At 54.1% G+C, this 23,778-nt stretch overlaps 1 protein-coding gene across 1 annotated transcript in view; it reads right to left on the reverse strand.

Annotated features, from left to right (window-relative positions):
* The window catches only part of LOC119092018 (43 kDa receptor-associated protein of the synapse homolog), a 64,088-nt gene that overhangs the window by 13,251 nt on the left and 27,059 nt on the right, over window positions 1-23,778 (reverse strand). The window contains exons 2-4 of the mRNA XM_037214969.1: window positions 14,163-14,186; window positions 13,652-13,799; window positions 7,157-7,308 (exon numbers count right to left, since the gene is read on the reverse strand). Of these exons, the coding sequence (XP_037070864.1) occupies window positions 7,157-7,308; window positions 13,652-13,771 (272 nt within the window). The 5' untranslated portion in view covers window positions 13,772-13,799; window positions 14,163-14,186. The remainder of the gene's footprint in view (window positions 1-7,156; window positions 7,309-13,651; window positions 13,800-14,162; window positions 14,187-23,778) is intronic.

Genomic DNA, 23,778 nt, shown 5'->3' on the forward strand with positions numbered 1-23,778 from the left:
GTCCGTGGTGGCAAAAAGGGGTCAGCAGTGTCCATGACGGCAAGAAGGGGTCAGCAGTGTCCGTGGTGGCAAGAAGGGGTCGGTGTCCATGACGACAAGAAGGGGTCAGCTAGTGCCCGTGGTGGCAAGAAGGGGTCAGCAGTGTCCGTGGTGGCAAGAAGGGGGTCAGCAGTGTCCGTGGTGGCAAGAAGGGGTCAGCAGTGTCCATGACGGCAAGAAGGGAGTCAGCAGTGTCCGTGGTGGCAAGAAGGGGTCAGCAGTGTCCGTGGTGGCAAGAAAGGGATACGCCAGTATCCGTGACAGCAAGGCGAGGGTCGGCCAGTGTCTTAACTGGCGATCAGGAGAAGACCAGGGTCCGTGGTGGTGAGAGCGAGTCGGTCCGGATCAGTGACGTCGAACAATGGAAATCAGGATCAATGGCGACAACCAGTGGTCAGGTCAGGGTCAACGGGGGGGGGGGGGGGGGGCAGGGGTCAGCCAGGGTCCACGAGGGGGCAGTGGTCGGTCAGGTTCCAAGCAGTGGTCAGTCAGGGTCCACGGAGAAGCAGGGGTCGGCAGGGGTCATGGTCCCACGGGAGCGAGCGGGGTTTGGCCCCTGGGGTTCATGACGACGAGCAGGGGCAGGCCGAGGTCCATGGTGGTGAGGACGGACCGATCGAGGCCCATGACGGCGAAAAATGGAAGTCATGGAATGAAATTGGTCGACGTTAATTTTTACGACCCATGACGTACGACAAAAGATATTGAGTAAGCAACATCGAGAGTGATCATGCGAGTGCACTTCACGACTAACCATTCGGATGTTACGCCGGTCAAATTAGTGTTCATGCTGGTCATAGATCAGCCCTGTTAGACGTCGATACGGGGATCCGTTTCGCCGAATTGCTGCGCATAGTTCTCTTGTTCTGTATGACATCATGCAAATGCATGCACTTCAGTCAAGACCAGCCTCCTATATGAGACCTCAACATGGCTTAGGACGTATGCGCATGTCTACAGTCGCACCTATTTGCATTGGCTGTCTGTGCGGCGAGTGTAAGCAGAATGAGCCTAACGTCATATGGTCCCAACCATTAAGAGCCTCGCCCGCCTTTTGAAGCCTGGCAGATGTGGCCGAGCACGGCTCCCTGAGGAGCTGATAAGCGGCGGTCCAGCCGGCCCTCGCAGGGAGGCGGTCCCGCCGCCTCCCGAGGGGAGGCCGCCGTCGACTCCCAGGGGAGGCGGTCCAGCAGGCCCATACAGATCCAGCAGCTGGCGAGGGATGCTGGAGCCCTGTTCACGCTGACGGCACGAGCTTGTAGCTGATGAAAGACAGACTAATGTGTCGCCGTCACACACTCCAGCTCTGGTCTGGAAGGAAGAAAGCGCAGCTTTCTGGTGCTATGCAGCCTTGGCCGCGTTGCAACGCCTTTCGATTGGTTAACTCGACAATACTCTGGTCCTTCAATCATGCGTCGTTAGAGTTGATTGATGTACGAAGCATCTTAAGCATACAAAAGCTGCTGTCAGCTAGTGACAGATGAACCCGACACTGGCGGCTGTTTGAAAGGGAAAATTCGACATTTACTCGGGCACAACTTATCTCGTTTCTTGTGCATGCTCCAGAACCGTCTCGCTGCAGGTGGCAGCCGTGGCGGGCGGAGCGAAAGCTGCTTGTAATGCCAGTCCAGTTTTTGTACTACAAAAACATGACAAAATTTTGTATAATGCTATACTGGATGAAACTTATAAAGTGATGCCATCTAAATAAATGCGATGTAAAATAAACTTCAGATTCGGACAATGTTCCACATATGACCCATCTCGGCTGTGCTCTTCTGTCTGGCGGGGTCTCCACCCACGCGCGAACATCCCCAGTAACCCGGTCACGCGCCCACTAAGAGCTAGTTTCTCGCAGTGTGTAAAACACGCCCGACACTTTAATGACCAGGCCCGGCCAGACTGGCGATCGCGCCGAGCGGCCGGATGCGCCGGGCGCACGGAGCCGGCGCGGGCCCGTAGCTGCAGATTCGCGACCGGCGCGGGCCCGGCGCGTCCGTACGCGCCCGGACTCGGTGCACGGCGGCACGCATGGCTAGCACGCCGCCGAGCAGCCATCGGTAATCATTATAGACGGGGAGGGCCGGCCGGCCAGCAGCGGCGGGCGCCACTGACAGATGGCAGCGCGCTGCCGCGCGTCCGCCCGGTCGGCTGTGTCGATCCGCCGATGTCGGCGGCCGCGCGCAGCGTCGGCCCGGCACCGGGCCGCCGCCGCTCAGCCCGGCCACCAGAGGGCGTCCACTCGGGCTCGGCCGAGCGCTCTCAGAGACGGCGCGTCCAGGGGGAGGGGGAGGGGGACGCTCATCGCGTCCTGTGACGCGACCGGGCTCTCCACACCCCAAATTGGGCATTTTAGCTGAAGTGGCGCCTATTGACGGGCTTGGAGAGGCACCCGAGAGCCTGCGTCAGCACGATCAGACTCATGAAGACCGTACCCCAGGCGCCGGCCGGCGCGTTGCCCGCTGACCCAGCGGTGACTGGGCCAGGCGAACCAGCCGCCCATCCGCTGGTTCACCCCGGCCGTCGCCCGCCGCCTGTGGGCCCGCCTGTGGGCCCGCATGTGGGCCCGGCCGCGTCTCGGCTGGAGCGTGGCCGCGGGCTATGCGTCGTTAGCAGTCGCCAGACGGCATTATCGGATTTCTGCTCGCTGAACGGCAGTCCGTCGGACCACGCGCCGACAGCGTGAGAACGTCCGCGGCACAAAGTGGCTCTCTCGAAGAGCGGAGGGGGGAGGGGGCGTTCGATCGCCCCCCTGGCTGTGTGGGGCGCCACAGGGCTCTATCGGGCCGTGAGAGAAGGTCGTAGGATAGGGATCGTCGAGCATGGAGGGGGGGGGGGGGAGGGGGCAGGAGCACTTGCACCAGAATAAGCTTAATACCATTTTCTACCTGTAACTAATTTGAGCAGCCCTTAAGCCCCTGTGCTTTCCGCGGCGCCCCGTGGACAACGATGCCCTATGCAATATTCAGAAGTATATAATCCTGCATGACTTGACACTGCACTGACAGATGAACGGTTGCGAATCAAGTGCATTGCGTTGACACATAGGCTGCTATGCTTGACATAGCAACACACCGAAAGGATTCTTGAGGCCATTGCAGTGTTTGCGAACGGCTTTGAAGAGAAACGATTTGGGACCGCATATAGGGCAAAATGCTTATGAAGGGTACAACATATTGATCCTTTACAGCCAAAGCGCGCCTCAGAACAACATGGGGTCGGGGAACGACTTGGGATATCGTCTTGAGAGACAAATATTCACATCTGTGGTATAGAAGCTAGAGACCGATTAAAAATTAAAATGAAATGTTCTTGAATGTACCAGATAGGTCAATCTAAATCAAATCTAGAATATATTTGTCCCCATAAAGCGTGGTGTCCTTACGAAATGCGCAGCCGACCTGCAAATGCTCGAAAAGGGAGGCAAGCACCGGCAGGTTCAAACAGGTTGAGCTTGGTGCGCACCGACTGGAATGCAAGGTCTGAAGTTATTGATTAACATTGTAGGCTGACAGCCTCTATTGACAATTCAGCGTCTCCCGATAAAACCGGGCAAAGTTTACAAACAGACATCACGGCAAGTGCAAAGTAACGAACATTCAAACTTGTGCAGCAAAGTAAGTCCCTCAGCCACAACACCCAGACTTCCCAAGACAGCTCACCACGCTCCTTAAACACCTCCCTGGAGGAAATTTGCAAAGAATCAGAATGGGTATGGTTCCCAGACTCACGTCATCTCGTCATCAGGCCCAGTGAGATGACCTGGCATTGCATGTTCCCCTTGAAAGCCGTCCATCCTCGCCCACCCCACCACGAATTGAACCGTTCTGTGGTAGGCCGGACCACGCCGCCTCGCCACACCCAGTCTCTGGGAAGGAGAGAGCACGGCGTCCACGCGCCGCCGGCCGCCGCCTGCGCGGAGGGTCGGCGCCGAGCGGCGCCGCCGCGCCCTCCTCCTCCCCGCCGTCGGTATCCATCAGGGCTGGATCGCGTGCCTCTGCATCATCGCACCCGAGCTTCGAGAGGCGCAAGGAAACACCGCCGGAGCACGGCCGGGACGGCCGGCTGCCGCCGGCGCCGGCGCCGGCGACGGGGCGCAGAGCGCGCCCGTCGGCGAAAGAAACGAGGCCGGTCGCCGCCGAACGGACCGTGGAAGAGCGAGCGGTCCGGGTGACGAGGTCATCGAGCTCGGCCGGGAGAGCGCCAATCGGAGTGGACGTCGCCCGGCGAGCGGACCAGACAAACGAGAGGCGCAGCGAGGAGCGAAACGGAAGCGGTTAATCGTTCCCTGTCCGCGGCCCAGCAAGCCAGGGAGGCGATGGAGGACCATGGGTGAGAGGAGAGAGAGAGAAAGAGAAGAGAGAGAGAGAGAGAGAGAGAGAGAGCGGGGGGGGGGGACGAGAGGAGGGGGGGGGGGGGGGAGGGAAGGCGAGATAGGGATGCAGGGTGGTGGGGAAGGCGAGCAGACATATTGATATGCACAGCATTATAGCATGGAGCTCGCCACATTCGTTCCGGTCTTGGATATCCCAATTCCCGAAGCTTTTTCTGCCGTCAAAACACCCACGCTGGCCTGCTTTCACCGCAAAGCGTTGTACTAAACGGCCTAAGACTACACACGTGCATTCCATTAAGCGGCATGTATGGGAAAACGGATCCGGACGATCGCTGACTTTTTGAGACTGTGGAAAGTTAGCTTGCTGCTTGAGCAAGCTTGCTTATGATCCTGGCTGTACGATGCTAAAAAGGATGGACAGAAGGCATGGTCTGTTTTCTAAATGTAGTTAGGAACCTATGCTCTATTTCTTCGTGCTGTATGAGAGCACGCACCTTACAAGACTTAGCTTTACTAGGGGTGTTCTTTTTGTAAATGGACCACGACTTGAAACCTGCATGAAAGCTGAATAAAATAATGTTTCATGCAACTTAAGGATGTTAGATGTGATAGTCTTTGTGCGCCTAGCTCTGGAGGCGGGTACAGGGGGGGGGGGGGGGGGCGCTTAGCTCGACCGGTACGTGCGTGACTGGATGCGCCTATGCCCAATCTGTACGTGCGTGGCTGGGTGCCTCTCTGCCCAACCTGTACGTGCGTGGCTGGGTGCCACTCTGACCGACCTGTACGTGCCTGGCTGGGTGCGCCTCTGCCCGACCTGTACGTGCGTGGCTGGGTGCCCCTCTGACTGACCTGTACGTGCGTGGCTGGGTGCGCCTCTGCCAAACGTTGAGCTCGTGTGGCCTGGCCTCGGTTTGGCAAGGCGGCGTCACGTGACTGAACTGCAGTTGACTACTACCGGCTCCAGAGCACGGGATGGCTCAGAAACCGGCGCTCAAGTCCGGAGCGGGCGCCCGACCCGGTGGTGTATTTGAATGACGTCGCCGCAAATACACCCACAGTTTACCAGGAGGGTATTGCAAAACGACGCTATGGAAGGGGCATTGGCTATATTTACAATGCTCGACGTTTGGAAGCTATTCTCATGGTCATAAGTGGCCATGAAAGCACTTCTATTGGGAAGTGGTCCACCCCTCCGCCAACGCGCCGTCCCCGACATCCGTGGATGGGTGTCAAGGTCCTTATGAAGGCGGTTCTACGGGCCTCATTAGACTACGGAGCAATACCTACATTAGACTACAGAACAGTTTCTCATTATTCTACGGAGCAGTACCTACAAGACTCCCGCAACGTATTTGTCGTCCTTGAGTCCGCCGGAAGGAAAGGTGCAATGTGCTGTAGTCAGCAACACACAATTTAACCTCGTTTTTGGTGCACTACTGTCAAAATTATTCCAGATGATGGGGAGACTGCCTGTTGGCTAAGGGAGGAGTGGGCTGGGACAGGGGGAGAGGGGGAGGAAGTACGACACGGATGCGGCCCTTTGTGCGCGCCGTTGCGCTTTTTCTGAGACACTGATTCCCACAACCGTGACTCTCTAAGCGCGCTGGCATGGCGTGTTGGCACCACAAGCAGCCAAAAGGAGCTCGATTCGGATCCACGTGTAATTAAGGATGGGCTGTAGGTACGGAGTGCAAATCTGCGAGGTATATATGGCCACTTCGAATTATTTGAATGAAGTGAAACACTTCCGGACAAAGCTACCACGGTGTGTTTCAACGAGGCATCCTTGATAAGCCATCATAAAATACGAAAGCATGTTTGAAACGGAAACGGTGAACCAGTTGGCCATGGGAAGATCACGAAACTCACCATAAAACCGAAAATGGTTGAGTAGTGCAATGACCAACATCGACGTGGCGATCCAGGAACCCGGGCAATGGTGGAAGAAAAATACTAACTCCCGAAGATCAAAGCTACCCAGCCAATAAAGCAAAGGGAGTACATCAGTACTTACGGAACGTCAGAGCCCTCGCGTTGCCCGCCTACCTTGGTTCATTTCATTAACACACCATTACCAATGCAGTGACGCCGGCGACGGCGTAGCAGCGGCTGCCACCTCAGGAACGCACAAACTCCGTCCTGACCTTCGCCCCTAACCCCAGAGCGTGGGTGCAGCCGCATCACAATGCGCCGCACGCCTGCGTGCCTGGTGCCCGCCTCCTCATACACCGGGCACACGGCCGGATGTGCCGCCGCCCGGATGTCGCCGTGCCGCCGGCCGCTACTCGGTGTTCATTAGTGCCGCTATGCCGATGGCTGGCCGGCAGCCAGCTCGCTGGCGTCCGCAGGCGCCCTCAGCCTTATGCAACAGCCGGCAGGCAAACAAGCGGCGCGCGGGCCGGGCGCGCATTATCATGCTGGATGCGTCATCCCCGCATGAGGCCGCCTCTCTCGCGCGCATCAAAGCGCGCGCTGGCGCAAAGGGACGCGCTTCAAAGCCGGGCTTACGAGGTCGTCAAAATGTCCGGGCTGTGCTGGTGATGGGGCCGAGGTCAACGCGCCGTTCGGGATCACTCGGGCGACAACCCATCCGTTCAGCTCCTGCTGACAATTGTAATTGTGTGCATGGCCATGCAAAGTACATGCGGATGGAGTGGAGCGGGTCGACATTTAACGAAGTGGTATCAGATAACACTTACTGTCACTGCATCTGTTTCCAATATCCTTCGACTTCCGGCTTTCAGCCGGAGACAGAACTGCCCGATCATGCTGCTGACGTACCTGTATTTTCCCCAGTGCATGTAGGCCTGGCAAAGATATCCCAAGGTGATGAAGCGATCCTGCTCGCGTCGGATCTTCCGCAGAGCCTCCTTCCACTTGGCCACGGCCTCCTGGTGCCGTTGTTGGTTGAAGAGCTTGATGCCTTGCTCCACCTGGGGAGTGGGCAGCGTCCGTGTCAGTGGAACTTGCCATCAACACCAGAAACTGTCTACCAGTGAAAATAGAACTTATCATCCGCGCCGAAGATCGTCTACCGGGGACGGTGGGGCTTGTACACACCGGAGACGTCTACCGGGGACGGAGGAACTTATACACACCGGAGACGTCTACCGGGGACAGTGGAACTTTCCGCACAGAGCCGGGAACAGCCTGACAACGACATGTCACCTACCAAAGAGACCACCTGCTGGTGTCCGTGTTATATGTCATCCACGCCCGAGATACGTCGGTGACATTGGAGCGCGCTGCCAGCTCCGGGGGGCCGCCCGATGACGTCAGCAGAATTTGTCAGCGCAGCACGGGAAACCGTCTGCCGGTGTCGGTGGAACGGGAAGGGAGTGGAACGGCCAGAGTCGCGAGTTGGTCGGGTCCAGCAGGCTGTCGACATTGGGAGTTTGCCGGGGCCGACAGTCTGTTAAAATTGTGAGTTAGTCGGGACCGGCGACTGGCGCGGAGCTGTGACCTGGCCGAGCCCGACGACTGGCACCGAGCTGTGAGATGGCCGAGACCGGCGACTGGCGCCGAGCTGTGAGCTGGTCAAGACCGGCGACTGGTGCCTAAATGTGAGCTGGTCAAGACCAGCGACTGGCACCGAGCTGACAGCTGCCCGGGAACGGCGACTAGTGCCGAGCTGTGAGCTGACCGAGACCGGCAACTGGCGCCGAACTGTGAGCTAGTCAAGACCGGCGACTGACGCCGAGCTGTGAGCTTGCCGAAACCGGCGACTGGCGCCGATCTGTAAGCAAGTCAAGACCGGCGACTGGCGCCGAGCTGTGAGCAAGTCAAGACCTGCGACTGGCGCAGAACTGTGAGCTAGTCAAGACCAGCGACTGACGCCGAGCTGTGAGCTGGCCGGCAACGGCCGCCAGCCCTGGGGCACCTGCGGGCCCATCGACCGTAATAGACGGCACAGTTCTGGGCGGACGGCTCTAAATTTCATGAACGCCGCCCGTCGGCCGCGGCGCCGGCGCCGCGGCTGATTTCCCCAGTGATAAGTATGATGGCGACGCGTCGCTGCCGGCGGCGCGCACTAAATGCCAGACGAGCGGGCGGGCGGCTGGCTGGCATCGGCGGCGCTTTTGATGAGGCTCGGAGCGCCGCTGCTGAGCCCTGACCTGGCCGCTGCTGACCTCCGATCTGTGCCGCTGCTGACCCCCAATCTGTGCTAACTGCTAACTGCTAACCACTGCTAACCCCCGACCTGTGTCAACCTGACCCATGACTTGTGTTGCTGTTGACCCCTGACCTGTGCCGCTGCTGACCCCTGACCTGTGCCGATCCTGACCCCGGACTTGTGCCGCTGCTGGCCCCTGACCTGGCCGCTGCTGACCTCCGATCTGTGTCGCTGCTGACCCCCGATCTGTGCCGCTGCTAACCCCTGACCTGTGTCGATCCTGACCCCTGACTTGTGTTGCTGTTGACCCCTGACCTGTGCCGCTGCTGACCCCTGACCTGTACCGCTGCTAACCCCTGACCTGTACCGCTCGGCCGGAATGTGGACCGGGTAGCGCACTGACGGCCGCGGATGGGACCTGAGGTCCGCCAGTCGACAGGGGCGTGACCCCCGGCGACTCCAAAGACTCGCCAGTTCCTAGAAGACATCTACGATCCGCAGGTCTGGATGTCCCGAAAGGCCTGAGATCTACCTGTTCCTTAAAAAGGCCCGAGTTTTGTCAGTCTCTGGCAGCTACCTAATACGCAACAGTCTCTGACAGAAACCTCTGCCGTGACGGCCTTTGCCAGAACACCGACCTCTTCCTGTTCCTGACAGGGACCTGTCTTCTAAGCAGTTCTGACCGTTTTTAATCGAGATGTGGGGTTCCCTCCGTCTTTGACGAGATATGAGCTCTGTCCGCCTCCAACAGGTGTGAGCTTACCCAGTCTCTCTCAGCAGCTCGCACTCTCCCAGTCCACGACAAAGGCCTAATCCCAGCCAGTCCCTAGCGGAGGCCCCAGCTTCACCCGTGTCTGACGGAGACCTCAGCTTCGCCAGCGTCTGATGGAGACCTCAGCCCTGCCGCCCTCTAACAGAGATCCCACAGCTACGGAACCCACGGCCGACGATCTCCGCCTGACGGAGATTTCAGCCCTGCCGCCGTCCAGCAGAGATCCCACAACTGCGGAGCTGACGGGTGACGATCTCCGTCTGACAGAGACCTCAGCGCCGCCGCCCTCCAGCAGAGATTCCACAACTGCGGAGCTGACGGCTGACGATCTCCGTCTGACAGAGACCTAAGCCCCGCCGCCCTCCAGCAGAGATCCCACAACTGCATAGCTGACGGCTGACGATCTCCGTCTGACGGAGACCTCAGCCCCGCCGCCCTCCAGCAGAGATCCCACAACTGCGGAGCTGACGGCTGACGATCCCCGACGCTCGACGGCGGCGCCAAGCACCGCGAGCCTCTGTCGCCGTAGTAGCACATTGGAAGAGCAGTGAAGCGAGGCTGCAGCCCTCTGCCAACCACGAGCACGCCTAATGATGATTTCGTTTGCGTGCAGACGGGAAACGCGGCGAGATGAAGGCGATACAGACCGCCGACGGTCGGCCGCCCCAGCTTATCCCGGCTGTGGTCGGAGCACCGACGCGTCGGCAGTGTGGCAGGCTGCTCCATCCCGTCATTGGAGGTCTGGGGGATGCGCTGGTAATCTGGTGATGTTGTCACAGCGTGTGCTCGCGACGAGTAAGCTCGTAAATGCCTGAGTGTTGGCGATATCTTGCGAGAGAGCGATATGTATATATATATATATATATATATATATATATATATATATATATGTATATATATATATGTGTATATATATATATATCTGGCAAAGTTAATATTTTTTCTCAATATTTATGTATAGCGAGTGATATTTATCCGATAAATGTAATTTACCATAGTGATATCGGCCCATGAATCACGTGCGTCGTTGTCATGTTCGTCCGCCTGATCTGTTTTTTTTTAGCCAATGGCTGTAAATGGTTCTCCAAGTCCTGTCCATGAGTGCTTGTTCATCCCAAAAGACGCATATACAGTAAAACGCACGCATATTGTGTGGAGAGTAGACTTTCAAAGTTCGTGGCCGACAACGTGCATGATGCCCCTGATTTGTTACACATAAGCTTAGCGTTCGCATACAGGCATCCACTCCGCTGAAATGCTTATGATAAATGCTTTTGGCTCTTTCTCAGCATCCGATTATATTCACATGATTATCACGTATTAACTTCGCATGATCGCTCGAAAAGAAACAATCAGAGCTTTCCAACTAGCCAACGCTCTTCAGGGAAGCCGTGAAGGTTGCCAGCCTATCCTCGCGCTGATGAAGTTTGGCCGGCGGGAGCGAAGATCAAATATGAATCCCCCTATCGATCCGCCCAGGCCGGAAGTGGGCGCCGTCACGGCGAGTGAGACATTCAGAAGGGTTGGTCGGTACTCGCACCCGTCCATTGGTTCCGCCCAGGCAAGAGACCATGGTGGGCGCCGTCACGAGTGAGACATTCAGAAGGGTTGGTCGGTACTCGCACCCGTCCATTGGTTCCGCCCAGGCAAGAGACCATGGTGGGCGCCGTCACGAGTGAGACATTCAGAAGGGTTGGTCGGTACTCGCACCCTTCCATTGATTCCGCCCAGGCAATGTAGGAAAAAGACGGCATGTGTCTATCAAAGGGCACTAGTCCCTGCACCGAGGCCACAGCTATAGCACTTCAGTCGGGTGCGGAGACGACCTTCGGGAAAGCTATGCCGTCTCGCGTGCAGGAGAAAATATCCGGTGGAGTCATCCAGGGCATGCGATCGCAACGTTACATTGCATTGCAACAATGTAGAGGCAGCCTTTCCCCGGGGAGTAACTGTAGACCGCCAAACCGTGAAACTAATACGTTTTGGTCGAAACTGAGCTGGGCGGTGAAGAATGAATGTAAGGTTTAAAAACATTGCATTTAAGAAATGTGGAGCCCAGGAGGCAGGACCAATTTTCTGTTACTACGCGGGCATTGAAAACACATAGAATTTAGAAAGCGTTGTTAGAGTACGCCGCAAATCTTACAGCACAAAACGAGCGTACATAACTTGCAAATAAATGTTGCACTAAAGCATGGTAAGTTTGTTCGTTCGGTGCCACAATGGCATACCACGGCCTCACGGAAGGTACCAAGACGACAAGGCGAAGAGGGGTGCGTGAGAGGGGGGGGGGGGAGAGTTTGAGTGTTAGAGAGGGATGAATGAAAGGGAAGAGGGAGATGAGTTCTTCCGACAACTGTGAGAGTTAGCAGTAGGGGAAAGAAGGGAAAGTTTTATCATTTTTTACTATGACGCCCTCGCACCCTAGCCAAGCATAGTTCTTGTTGCATGTGAGGTTGTTTCAGTAATTGCATACCTGCGGCTACTTAAAGCAACATATTTTGATACACATTTGCTGCTTAGTATTTTGTATAACTCTAGCATTATATTTGCTACTCTTTTGTAAAACAGCAGTTATCAAGGCAATCGCCATTTTGGTCCCGTCTTTTAAGGGAAGAACTATAAAATAAATACAGGGCTACCGAGATATTATAGTAACCGGCTTGTAGTCAAATTTCTTGGTCTCGGATTGACACGATGCGCCGATGCCTACGATGGATCACTACGCACTTATCGTGCTCGTTACTTCTTGACACCAATCTGTCAGTGCCATCTACTAGTCTAAAAAGTTGCCATTGAAATATTGGGATGAACCGCGTTGTCTTCGTTTACGTGGCTTGTTATGAAAAGTAATGTCCCTTAAGGACATTCAGAGCTTTTATCCATAACATGTCTAACTTCGCTTTTTAAGTACCATTTTATGTCTGTTATCATTTACTGATTTCAATCTACCGCATACACCTATGTTAGAAATTGCAGAATTCAGTCTAGTACTAAATAGCAGTCTTGGGCAATCTGCACTTTCTTCAAAACCGGCCGATATAGAAATCCAGGATCTGCAGTTTTTCGATCACCTGAAGAGCTCTATTGCAACACTATATTTAAAAAAAATGGGAAAAATGTGCTCAGTACAGGGAAACTAAACTCAGCGGATTCGAAAGACAAGTTATTTACCTCTTAAGAAATAACTATTTTGCAAAGCAAAACAGCTGGCGTTTTGCCCCGCCCCTTCCTATTTTTAGTTCGAGGGCCCTTACGAGGGGGTCTATCGGTACCCAAAAGGAGTCACCGGCATGTCGGTAATTACGGGCCGTTCTCTCTCTGTCCCTACCTCTCTCTCGCTCTCCCCCTCTCTCTCTTTCTTTCTTTCTCTCATTCTCTCTCGCTCTCTCTTTAACTCTCTCCTTCTTCCTCTCTTTCTCTCGCTAGCGCATGGTAGTCTCGACAGCAACCGATGAGTCGCCGACAAGGCGAAACCTATTCAGGAGGCCCAAAACAGACTCATTCGGCATTGTAGAAAACCACGGAGCGAAACTCTCCTTTAAAGTAAGTGCCGGATTTGGCGGAATAAGCCGTTTTTAATTTTTTAGTAATTCAGAACAAATGATAAAACACATCGTTATATTTCCATTTTGATACAATTATTAACAATATTTTGAATAAGCCTCTTCGATATCATGCTTCTGCCTAGTGCCGCTCATCCCCCTCCCCATCCCTCTACGCCCACGGCGTTCACCGAAGTAACCAACCTTAAATATCGTCCATCGGCTCCAATCTCCTCTTGTCGCCTAGGAGCTCGTCTGGGATCAACGTCTTACAAAAGGGGGTATGGGTGACCAATGCATATCGCACACCAAACATCAATGATCGCGCTGCAAATTCTGGCGTGCATTTCCAGCGCGGGGAAGCTTTTGGAATGTTAAGTGATTGACCTCGTCCGTGCTAGATGGCCGGCACTTCACAGTGATCGACGAATTTGCTGGAGCCGACCAGAATGTTCCGTCTGCTGCAGTAGATCAGCGGAATTACGTTTGCGTATGAATTTGACCATGGAAAAGTTAGCCGCTGCAGTGGCTGCCAGCCTATGTCCGGGCCGCCGGACGGATCTCAGCGGACCGGACGCGTATAATACATGCATTGTCTCCTCACCACTGAACGGCGCCTGGCGCGACGTCCGATGGCTGTTGCGTCCCCGCTGGGGGGCCTAATGACACCCTGACCTATTACGCTCCCACCGCACCAAACCACTGATCGACCCGGCCACGCCTCACAAGACCGCTGACCGGGTCCATTGCGCGTCCCCGCCCCCCCCCCCCGCACCGCCCAGCCGGCCCTGCCTCGCTGCTGCGGTGCTCGCCCCACTGCCGGGCCGCTGCCGTGCGCCACTGACCCGTTTCCTGGCGATCTGCTGTCCGACCTTGCTGTGGCAGGCCATGATGCAGCGCCAGAAGCCGGCGCCGCTCAGCGGACTGTCCCGGTCAGTGGCCCACTCGTCGAGCGGCGGCGACATGCCCGGCTGGGGCAGCAGCGCCGAGAGCGACAGCTGCTGCGACGCCCCGCCTCTGCCGGAGGGCGGCGCAGGGGTCAGAAGGGGCGGCCGTCACACGGCAGCAGGCACACACGGCGGCAGTCACACACGGCGGGGGGCGGCAGCGCGGAGAGCGACAGCTGCTGCGACGCCCCGCCTCTGCCGGAGAGCGGCACAGGGGTCAGAAGGGGCCGCAGGCACACACGGCAGCAGGCACACACGGCGGCAGTCACACACGACGGGGGGCGGCAGCGCGGAGAGCGACAGCTGCTGCAACGCCCCACCTCTGCTGGAGGGCGTCACAGGGGTCAGAAGGGGCAGCCGTCACACACGGCAGCAGGCGCACACGGCGGGGGGCAGCAGCACGGAGAGCGACAGCTGCTGCGACGCCCCGCCTCTGCTGGAGGACGGCGCAGGGGTCAGACGGGACAACCGCCTCACATGGCGGCAGTCACACACGGCGGAGGCACGGATAGCGAGGGTCCCATACGGCAGAGTTCACGCACGACGAAGGTCACGCGCGACAGAGGGCACACGCGGAAGAGGTCGAGGCAGAGGTCACATGTGGCAAAGGTCGCTTGCGGCGGGGGCACGCACCGCAGCGGTCACATATGATAGGAGTCAGACATAGCAGGGGTCAGACGGGGTCGTGACGAGGTCAGCAGTCCCGCACGTGGCAGACAGTGCCAGGACCCATGGGGAGCGGAAGACAAGTGTTGGACACTCACGACAGGAGCTAAACTCAAAGGCTCAGGGTGTCGACACACGCAAGGTGATTGATGATGCGGTGCTCGTATCCAGCCCCAGCAGATCGTAGACTGGCTTAATATACGCGATCAGCCTGGAGGTGTTCCGGGTACAATTAAACTTGAAGTGATGTCTGAAACAGGCTGGTTGAGTATCACCAACGTAATAGATTTTGCGCACATTTTGATGAGTATGAATAAGTCCCAGTCAGGAATATCTCAGGGTGCGGATAGTGTGGTGGTTAACGCGCCCACGTTAAATACCACGCGTCCGGGAAACAGAGGTACGGGTTCGATTCCCCCGCGAAGCCCGCTCTTCCTGCCAGGATGAGAGGCGGGCGACGCCACATAGCCTCAGTAGCTGAGTGCGTCGTAAAGTTCAAACGGCCCCAGTCCGGATGATCTCCAGCATACCCCGATAGGCGAGAGAGAACTTCTCCGCCAACATTTCTAACGAAACGGTACACCGAGTACGAGTAGGACCACACAATGACGAACAACACGCAGTGGCAGCTAATGCTACAGTGCATCCGGCATAAGTCCCCAGCAATGTGCGTCGGCTGTGTGAAAAGAACAGCGTAGATTTGAGCCTTTAGGACGCGTAGGAAGGTCAGCCCGAATACAGCTACCAGCCGGCCAGGACTCACCAGGCGAGCGGCCCAATCTGACGCCACGGTGTAACTCGGGGCTTCTGTCGCGTCCATACATCACCGAGGGTGATTTTACTTGAAGGATGGGTTGAATGCAATATCCTTTTCAGCAAAGATTGGAACGAACGCCCCACGAAATATAGGAGGAACTATGGCGTGGTGTCGCGTACTATTTTGACGGATTTCTCCTCATATGTGTTCCATCATTTCGGCGGTGATACATAAGGTAAAAAGTGTCATAAAAACTGTCATCTCTCTTTGAAAATGGACGGTGCTAGATCGAGCTAAAGTCTGTGGCATAGGGTCTGTCGATATGCTTGAAGAGAAGCCGCTGGGAAAAATTCTCCACTCTGTCTGCGAAGGGATCAATGGATACTCTTGCAAGCGGTGTGTACTTTATGTGATTTTAAAAGTGATTATCTTTCAGAATTGTGGCAGCAGCTCACCGCATATTTTAACCGATCGTAAAGCACGTTTAGTGGACGTTGTTGCCATTTCAACTCAAATGATAGTTTTACCTCCGGCAATTCAGCTAGAGAAAATCCCGCAAGGATCTTTTTCGTGCTATACAATGCTGTACCACGCCTGCACTTGAGGCAAACCGACCCTAGCTGACCAATCATCAGCCGTCCGCAATGTGTATGGCTGGTTCCAACAGACTGCTTTCCACGGGACTCGAAGCTAAGACCTATGCTTGCAGGACTGCGACTTGCAGTCCTCCGTCCTATTCCCTCTGCCGCAGGCACAGCCGAGTGAGTTCCAGTGAAGCCATCAGCGAAGAACGTGATAAAGCCAGGGTCCGAGAAACCCGGCAATGTCGCGCTACCTACCACAGCAGGCAAGTATTTCGAAGCTCTAGCTGTCGAGAGTGCACCATTCCTACAGCCTGCACGAGCAGCAGCCGACTGCACGAGCGACGTTATCGCGAGCGCCCGTTCTCTCGACAACGTGATCACCAGCTGACAACGCAGTGCGCTGTGCTGGTGTGAGCGCATGGAGCCGGTCCGCAATAGCGACGCAAAGTGCATGGGGTTTAGCGCTGGCATTAAGGCCCGCCTAATACATTCCATAAAGTGATTTATGGGATGGGCCGCGTGCTTCTGCCGTACCCAGCGATGTCACGTCTAAAGCTGGATCCCTACCGCGCGGAGGCGCTTACAGTACAGCTTATTGGCGTGGTTTGGAAGGCTCTGTAGTTTTGGCGGGGAGGGGAGTCACAGAGATCTTCTCTCCAGGTTGCGCATTGAAAAATCAACGTACAGAACCCGCACAGAGCCAATGGGCTGGCGCCATAACTGTACAGCGTATGCACTGGAAAAGTTAACGGTGATCACCACTGTTTGACGCCGCAGCTCCCTTTTTCAAACCGGGCGTTATTTGCCGGCAAAATCCTCAAGTCTCACCAGCCGCTTAACGTCATCTTGAACATCAGTTAATAGCGCTGTTGCGATAGAGCTGTAGCCTCCAGTGCGGGTCACAGGAATGCTCCCGCAAGTAATATCAGCATGTAATACGCTTGTAATACGCATGTAATACCACCTCAGCATGTAATATGCGCTGCGCACCTTAATGACCGGTCACTGTGGTCCGTCTTATGTGATGCGGATGCACCGACCCGTGGGCCAAGCCGTTTGAGACGTCCGTATGGCGAACTGATTCAACGAAACCTTACACGATAGCCTGTTTTCGAGTTACACCATCGACAGCTTCTTCAAAGAGACACGGCAAGCAATTTTCAACGTCGTGAAACAGGATGAAAATATAAAATAGTAATTTGAAGATCCCCTGTTCGGATGCATAACAGATTTCGGTGCACTTCACCCCGCGCTCTGAAGAGCCGGTAGGTGTCAGGGGCTAGTTGCCACTTCCAAATGATTCGACGTCTTAACCCGGGCCGTTCAGCTCATCCTGAACCAGAACGTCCAGATATGGCTCAGAAGTCCAGATATGGCTCAGAAGCCCGGCACTCAATGCTGTTGAGTGCCGGAAACTTCCATCGGCTCGTAACCTGACAGCTGAAGCCGGATCAGGTCCGGGCTCCAAAACATGCACAGGGCAGCCGAAGATGAGACCATCGAAGAACGCGTGTCTTTGGACGCCTTTGTGCTCTCCAGTGCTCTTGGGGAGATTTGGGGATCACGTTGGTCTCAAGACAAATATCTGTAGGTGGCAAGGCACCAGCAAAGATGCATACCGTGTATCTAGATCGCGATATCACACGCAGCCACCTGAAGGTAACGAGCTGTGCGAGCTCTTAGCGAGACCGTTCGGGATGTGACGCCTGTCGGTAGACGGAGAGATGTCAGGCGAGAGGTTACGAGCGTTCGGTTATTCAGTGCTGTCAGAAATTATCGCGTGATTATTGCCATCTCATTCTTCCTGCAACCGACTTCACTGCAAATGATTTCACAGAGACTGCCTGCCTCCAGCCAGCTCAGGGAAAACACCGCCAGGAACGTAAAAATATTCCGATAATTGAGGGGCCAAATCCCTTGTGTTGCTCCTCTGTGCGCCACCGTGAGCTAGCTCGAGGTCAAGCTTTTAGCAAAAGTGGTCGCGACCCCCATCCCTGAACTCCTCGGTTCACCCCCCCCCCCCCATCCCTCTGACATCCCCGGTCCCTACACTTATGATCACTTACCACGAGACTACCAAAAGTTTGGCCTACGCCATTGACGAGCCTCTGCGTCGTACCTGCGTCAGCCTTCCGAAAGCATTTACCCTCGGTGGTCGCCGCCATCATGGCCTTGTTGAAGGGGTTGGGCCTACCAAAAAATCGTTTGTTACCTCAATACATAGGAGGCTGCCATTTACTCCTCTGATTCATGTGATGTCTTTATTTTTACTAGCAATTTTCTCTTTACAGTGTAATAGCTTTTGTAAAACCTTAATACGTTTACATGAGAGCCTGGTAACCTCTCGTGTCATTCTTAATATTTTGTCCTTGGCGGAACGTTTAAGTCCATTACGCCACAGCCTGGGACAAAACGCGAAAACAGTGATAGTCACGCTGTCCGTATTTTGTTGACCTTCAAAATGCCACTTTTTATAAGAACCACATTCAGCCCAACATAACCAAAAATAAATCAACATACTTTAATAGACCATATGCCTAACCCGTTCAAAGCAGTAGAGATATGAACGGCCGAAATCCGTGATCATGCGTTCAAATTGTTATCAGCGCATGCGTTCACAGATTGATCATTTTTTTCCTTATGAAGTTGAAAAGAAAAAAGTCATGAGAGGCAACTGATTCTGCAAACCGTACAACCTATATTTACGACTCCGACACCGCTTTTTCCAGCACTCCGACGCTTTTGCCCGAGCCGTGGTAAGCGAGCATGTTCACTGGTGCCCTCTTAGCAGACGGACCTCCCAGGTCAGCTAAGCGCGAGCTCGACTCCATCGCCCGCGACACAGTTTCGCTGGCCGGTGCAGCACAAGGCACAGAGGCGCGGTCTGGCTGTCACGCTGGCCGGTTGTCGGAGACAGGGAGGGTCAATATAGCGCACCTTCCGGCTCATCTACTCTCATCTCCATCGCTTGCACGTGATGTCGTCGATACTGGATGTCTTTTTTGGTATTTATTTAATTATTCAAGCCATAAAATGTTTCCAAGACCATACCAAAAGCCAATTGGGCTGTTTTTGATCTACTGCCAACCTAACGAGAAGCACAGATGGGCAAAATGGTATCAAGCACGAACAAAAAGGCATGCAAAGTCAGCAGCATAGCTAGCACATAAGATGCGGACCAAAGCGCACGCAAATCAGCCACAAACATAGAGGCTGGTTCGTCCCACGATCACTCAGGTCATAGCGATGAAACAAATTGGGAGACCGACAGCATCATCAAAGTCCGTATGGAGCAGACACCATAAGCCCTTCTCAATGCGTGTCGGAAGGCTAAGATGATTTTATTTCACTGCTAGTGCGGTAGGACATTATAAAGAAACGTCGCGCGAAGAAGGCCGCGCGACGACTGAAGTGCCTCTTCCCAGCCGCCGAGCGGCGGCAGCCTGGCCTTTACGGTAGAAATACGAGGGCAGACTCGGGTCAGTATGCCGACGACTTTGTGTAAGTGTCTGGGTCTGGAGATCAAACGAGCCGGGTTCATTCAAACAACCTTGGTCCCTATGCACGTCTGGCACGAGATCCACTTTGCTTCCGCGGGGATGACCCGCGTAGCGAAGTTCACAATTTTCTGCCGCATAGACATATTGTCGGTGAACCCGTTTCCATACACGTTCAAGCAATGCCAGATATGTGAGAATACCGGAGCAAACGCTGTCATGTGGAAAGAGTCAGGCAGCAGACAGTGGCAAAAATGGGGGGCACCGGTGAGAATGCCCAAGTACTGCCGTAGGTGGGTTACATGCAAATGCATGAAAGGAACCGGTCGAATCCGAGGTCATTACCTTCGCTACAGGGTTTGATAGCAGAGACTAGGAATTTTGCGAGGAAGGCATGAAGTTTGCAAAGGATTTGACAAGCACTGGGAGGCAAGTTTTCGAATAAGACTTGTCTCTCAGTGCCTCCCAGTGATCTCGTGCGCGGGATCAGTTTTTAACTCAGTCATGACAGCCCGTGACGCATATTTATGACCAGACCTCAGCGCATGCGCATCGGTTCTGTATTGCATGACAAGGTCGTCGGCGTATGCAGCTCATGCTCATCGACGGACGGCGTGAAGACAAATTGGGAAGAATGGTGAACCCTGAATAGGAACCCTGAAAACTCCCTGATTGACAGGGCGAGGGACTGGCAGCTGATGGTCATGCGACCGAGAAGAGAAGCGGACAAACTGACTGTAACCTGACCTATAACTGTGAAACTATTTCATGTCGATGCACTGTAGTTGCATCCATACGAGTAGTTTGCAGTGATAATGATATGATATAATATGATATGAATGATATGATATGACAAATGATAGCGTTACAGATGACTTTGCACTTTTTGCCACGGTCTATCAGGCACATCCCAGTGCCGTGACGAGATCGGAAACCGTACTCAATGGGAGCCAGGAGATGGGTGAGGTTGGACGGGGATGGGGTTGACGTTGAGCGGCATTCTCGACTACATCGGTCACGTCGAGCATGCGAGTATGAAAGCTTGACTCATTAATTCCTTGGTTTCTTTTCATTGGTAGCCTGCATAAATTCAGAACGTTTTCTGTCCATCACGCGCCTTCGGCTTCTGAATCTGCCTTTTTCGCTCAACCCTGTTTATTCGCAACCATGCGCACCACTGCCAATGTTGAGCACTTTCTTGGTGTATCCCGATGATTGCTCTGTGTCTTGGTTTGATCTGAACCTCCTGGCACGTTGAGTGTCGGTTATTTTCGGCATAATAGTCAACTCATGATACCGAGAGAAGAAAGGAACTTCAGGCCTTTCCTTCCCAGGTCGGATACTACGCTCTCCATGATCTTGGAAATGACCAGAAGGCTTAACTTTGTTCAGGGATTAAAGCGGTTTTCGGAATGATCAGACATACGCATTGAGTGATCCAATCCATGTTCCTTCGCTCTCGTGTGTCGTTCAATGTGAGGCAAACATTCATGGTGTTAAGTGCAACTTCACCGATGAGGTTGGAAGTAGCTTTGAGACCCGGGCTCAGAGCCCATCGATGCCACAAGCTGATGCGTTGCGCACGGCAAAAGCCATTCGTCGAAGGTACTCCAAACTGACCTGGCTAACTTGCCACCTGGGCACAGAAGGTGCTGAGGTGGAGACAGCGCCAGGGACAGATTGTTCCACTATCGCTAATTATCTCACACCTGGGTCGTTTCGTTCAATCACACACTTGCCATTACTGGACCGGGACTCTATATTTCGTGGCATATCGCCGCCGACACGACTCGTACCCTGATCTCACCGTTCAATGTTCGTACTTCCTGAACAGCCTTGGCATATTGCCCACCAGCCGGCAGAGGCCATGTGCTGGTGGCCACACTGATGGCTACCTTCATTGCACCTCTTATTCGTGCTTCTCCACTCCAATACACCAATATTTATGTGACGTTCGACTATATATATATATATATATATATATATATATATATATATATATATATATATATATATATATGTGTGTGTGTGTGTGTGTGTGTGTGTGTGTGTGTGTGTGTGTGTGTGTGTGTGTGTGGTGTCAATGGGCTATCAATGTTGGTTTGCACTGACGCCGAGAACCATTGTCTCAGCCGCGTACCGTACATGTCCGCTCGGCTATCCGCCGACACTGTCACCAGTTGGTGCCGCTGGGCGAGACGTGGGACGATCCATGGCAGTCAATGACATCCAAAATCAAACTAATTTAGGTCATCACCAGATTTCAGACTTATCTCTAATGGTTTCGGTCCGACAAACACTGAGCTCGATGCTGACGGAGAAAGTAAAGTCCCACGTCGCATCCGTGACTGCGTCCCAGCGCGGATGGTCATGTCCAACTTCAACATTCACCGTAGGAGACAAAACCAGAGGCAGCAATGCCCGGTCCAACTGGCTTTGACTGCCCATATTTTGATGTTGCATAACATATACATACATACAGAGAGAGATATATACATATATATATATATATATATATATACATATATAGGTATGTATGTATGTATGTATGTTATGCAACACCCAACCTCAAAGGGCAGTCAAAGCCTATTAGACCTGGCATTGTTGCCTCTGGTTTTGTCTTTTACCGTGAATGTTAAGTTGGACATGACCATCCGCGCTGGGACGCAGTCACGGATGCGACGTGGGACTTTACTTTCTCCGTCAGCATCGAGCTCAGTGTTTGTCGGACCGAAACCATTAGAGATAAGTCTGAAATCTGGTGATGACCTAAATTAGTTTGATTTTGGATGTCATTGACTGCCATGGATCGTCCCACGTCTCGCCCAGCGGCACCAACTGGTGACAGTGTCGGCGGATAGCCGAGCGGACATGTACGGTACGCGGCTGAGACAATGGTTCTCGGCGTCAGTGCAAACCAACATTGATAGCCATTGATACGCCAGGCACTGTACCTATCAGCGTTTGTGGCGTCTGTAGTCTGTTCGCAGTGCGTAGGTACTGTAAATGGGCTGGCACTCGGCCCCGAAACAAATCCTGTCTCCCATCACAAGTTCTGGTGGCTTCCCTTGTATCGTGGATGTTGACTACACCCCTGAACGGGCGTGGGCCCGAAGTTAGGAACAAGAGCTGATGAAGGTTAGACGAGGTGCGTGAGAAGTTGAAACTTCTTGACTTATTACGTGAGGTCGATAAGTTGCAAGGTCGTTTGTTATTGAGCTAAATATGACTGAAACCGAATCACAATAGGTTGGGAAACAAAGGTAGCACCAACGAGGCATAGATACATCGATCAAACCTATCCTGATTGTTGATAAATCAGGATCACTAATATTACACGGTCGGCACAACAGACATCCCACACGTCGGTCTACTTATGTTGTAAACAGCTGTGTCTGGTATAACGCCATGACCTGTTGAAATCGTGGTGTGTGACTTGATGAAAAGGTGCGCTCTCACCGACTTTGAAACAGTAGTCTCTTGTACGCACAAGATGGCGATGAGATTGGTTGGGCCATTTCCAGATCCGGAGAATAGGCAAGCATAGGGGATGACAACAGATGCGAACTGGTCAAATCAGCGATTGTAGTGACATTTTGCTCAAGGGTCTAATGTGTGCTGCACGATCCTCCCAAAGATGCTCCAAGTTCGAACATGCGGTACCATAAAACCCTATTCTCTGTTTAGATAACGATCATGCATGCTTGCTCACATGTTGTTTTCGTCACACGTGGACGCGAGTCAGCGGCCGCCAGCGTTGCGGCTCACGTTAAGAAGCAACGACGGTGACAAAACACGTGTTAAGTATTTCCATCATCATATGCACGGCATGTATCTAAATGAATATCCTTTCGCGACTGAACTTAGTTTTCCGTAGTCTTGTTGTAGTTCGGGCAACATTATCGGTGTATCTCATACTTATTACATTATGCTTCACACCACGTGGGTGCGAAATGAAAAGCACGCCCATTATCTTCAACTAACCAACGGCTTCGCTCTACTACAGGGTTCAAAAAATGAGGTAAAAACCATTTAGCATATACGCTCACCAGTCTATACGCTATACGCAGTCTGGACATTCTGCCGCAAGCCCAAGTGACCGTCAGGCTCCAGGTGGTTCCTCTCCTCCAGCCATGGGCTGACCTTTCTGCCGATCTCGTTTTCCGCCCCTTCCAGTGCAGTCCTCCCACGACCGAGAGACGCGCCTCTGCACTGTCGTGCCTTCAGCGTGAGCCACCGGGTTACGAGGCTCGGAACTGACGGCAGCTGGTCGTGTCTGCCCGCCCCCGCCTGCTCTTACGGCGCGCGCCGCGTTCACGCGCCGCACCAGCTGCCACCGGCGCGCTCAGCCGAAACCGTCGTACAATGGAACCGGGGCGGAGAGGCCCTCAAACTGCTCCCAACCTCGCACGTTGGAACCGGGGTGGAGGAGCCCTCAAACTGCTCCCAACCTCGCACGTTGCATCCGGGGTGGAGGAGCCCTCAAACTGCTCCCAACCTCGCACGTCGCAACCGGGGTGG

This window comes from Pollicipes pollicipes, unplaced genomic scaffold, assembly GCF_011947565.3.
Source record: "Pollicipes pollicipes isolate AB1234 unplaced genomic scaffold, Ppol_2.1 Scaffold_3447;HRSCAF=4054_pilon_pilon_pilon, whole genome shotgun sequence".
NCBI lineage: Eukaryota > Metazoa > Arthropoda > Thecostraca > Pollicipedomorpha > Pollicipedidae > Pollicipes > Pollicipes pollicipes.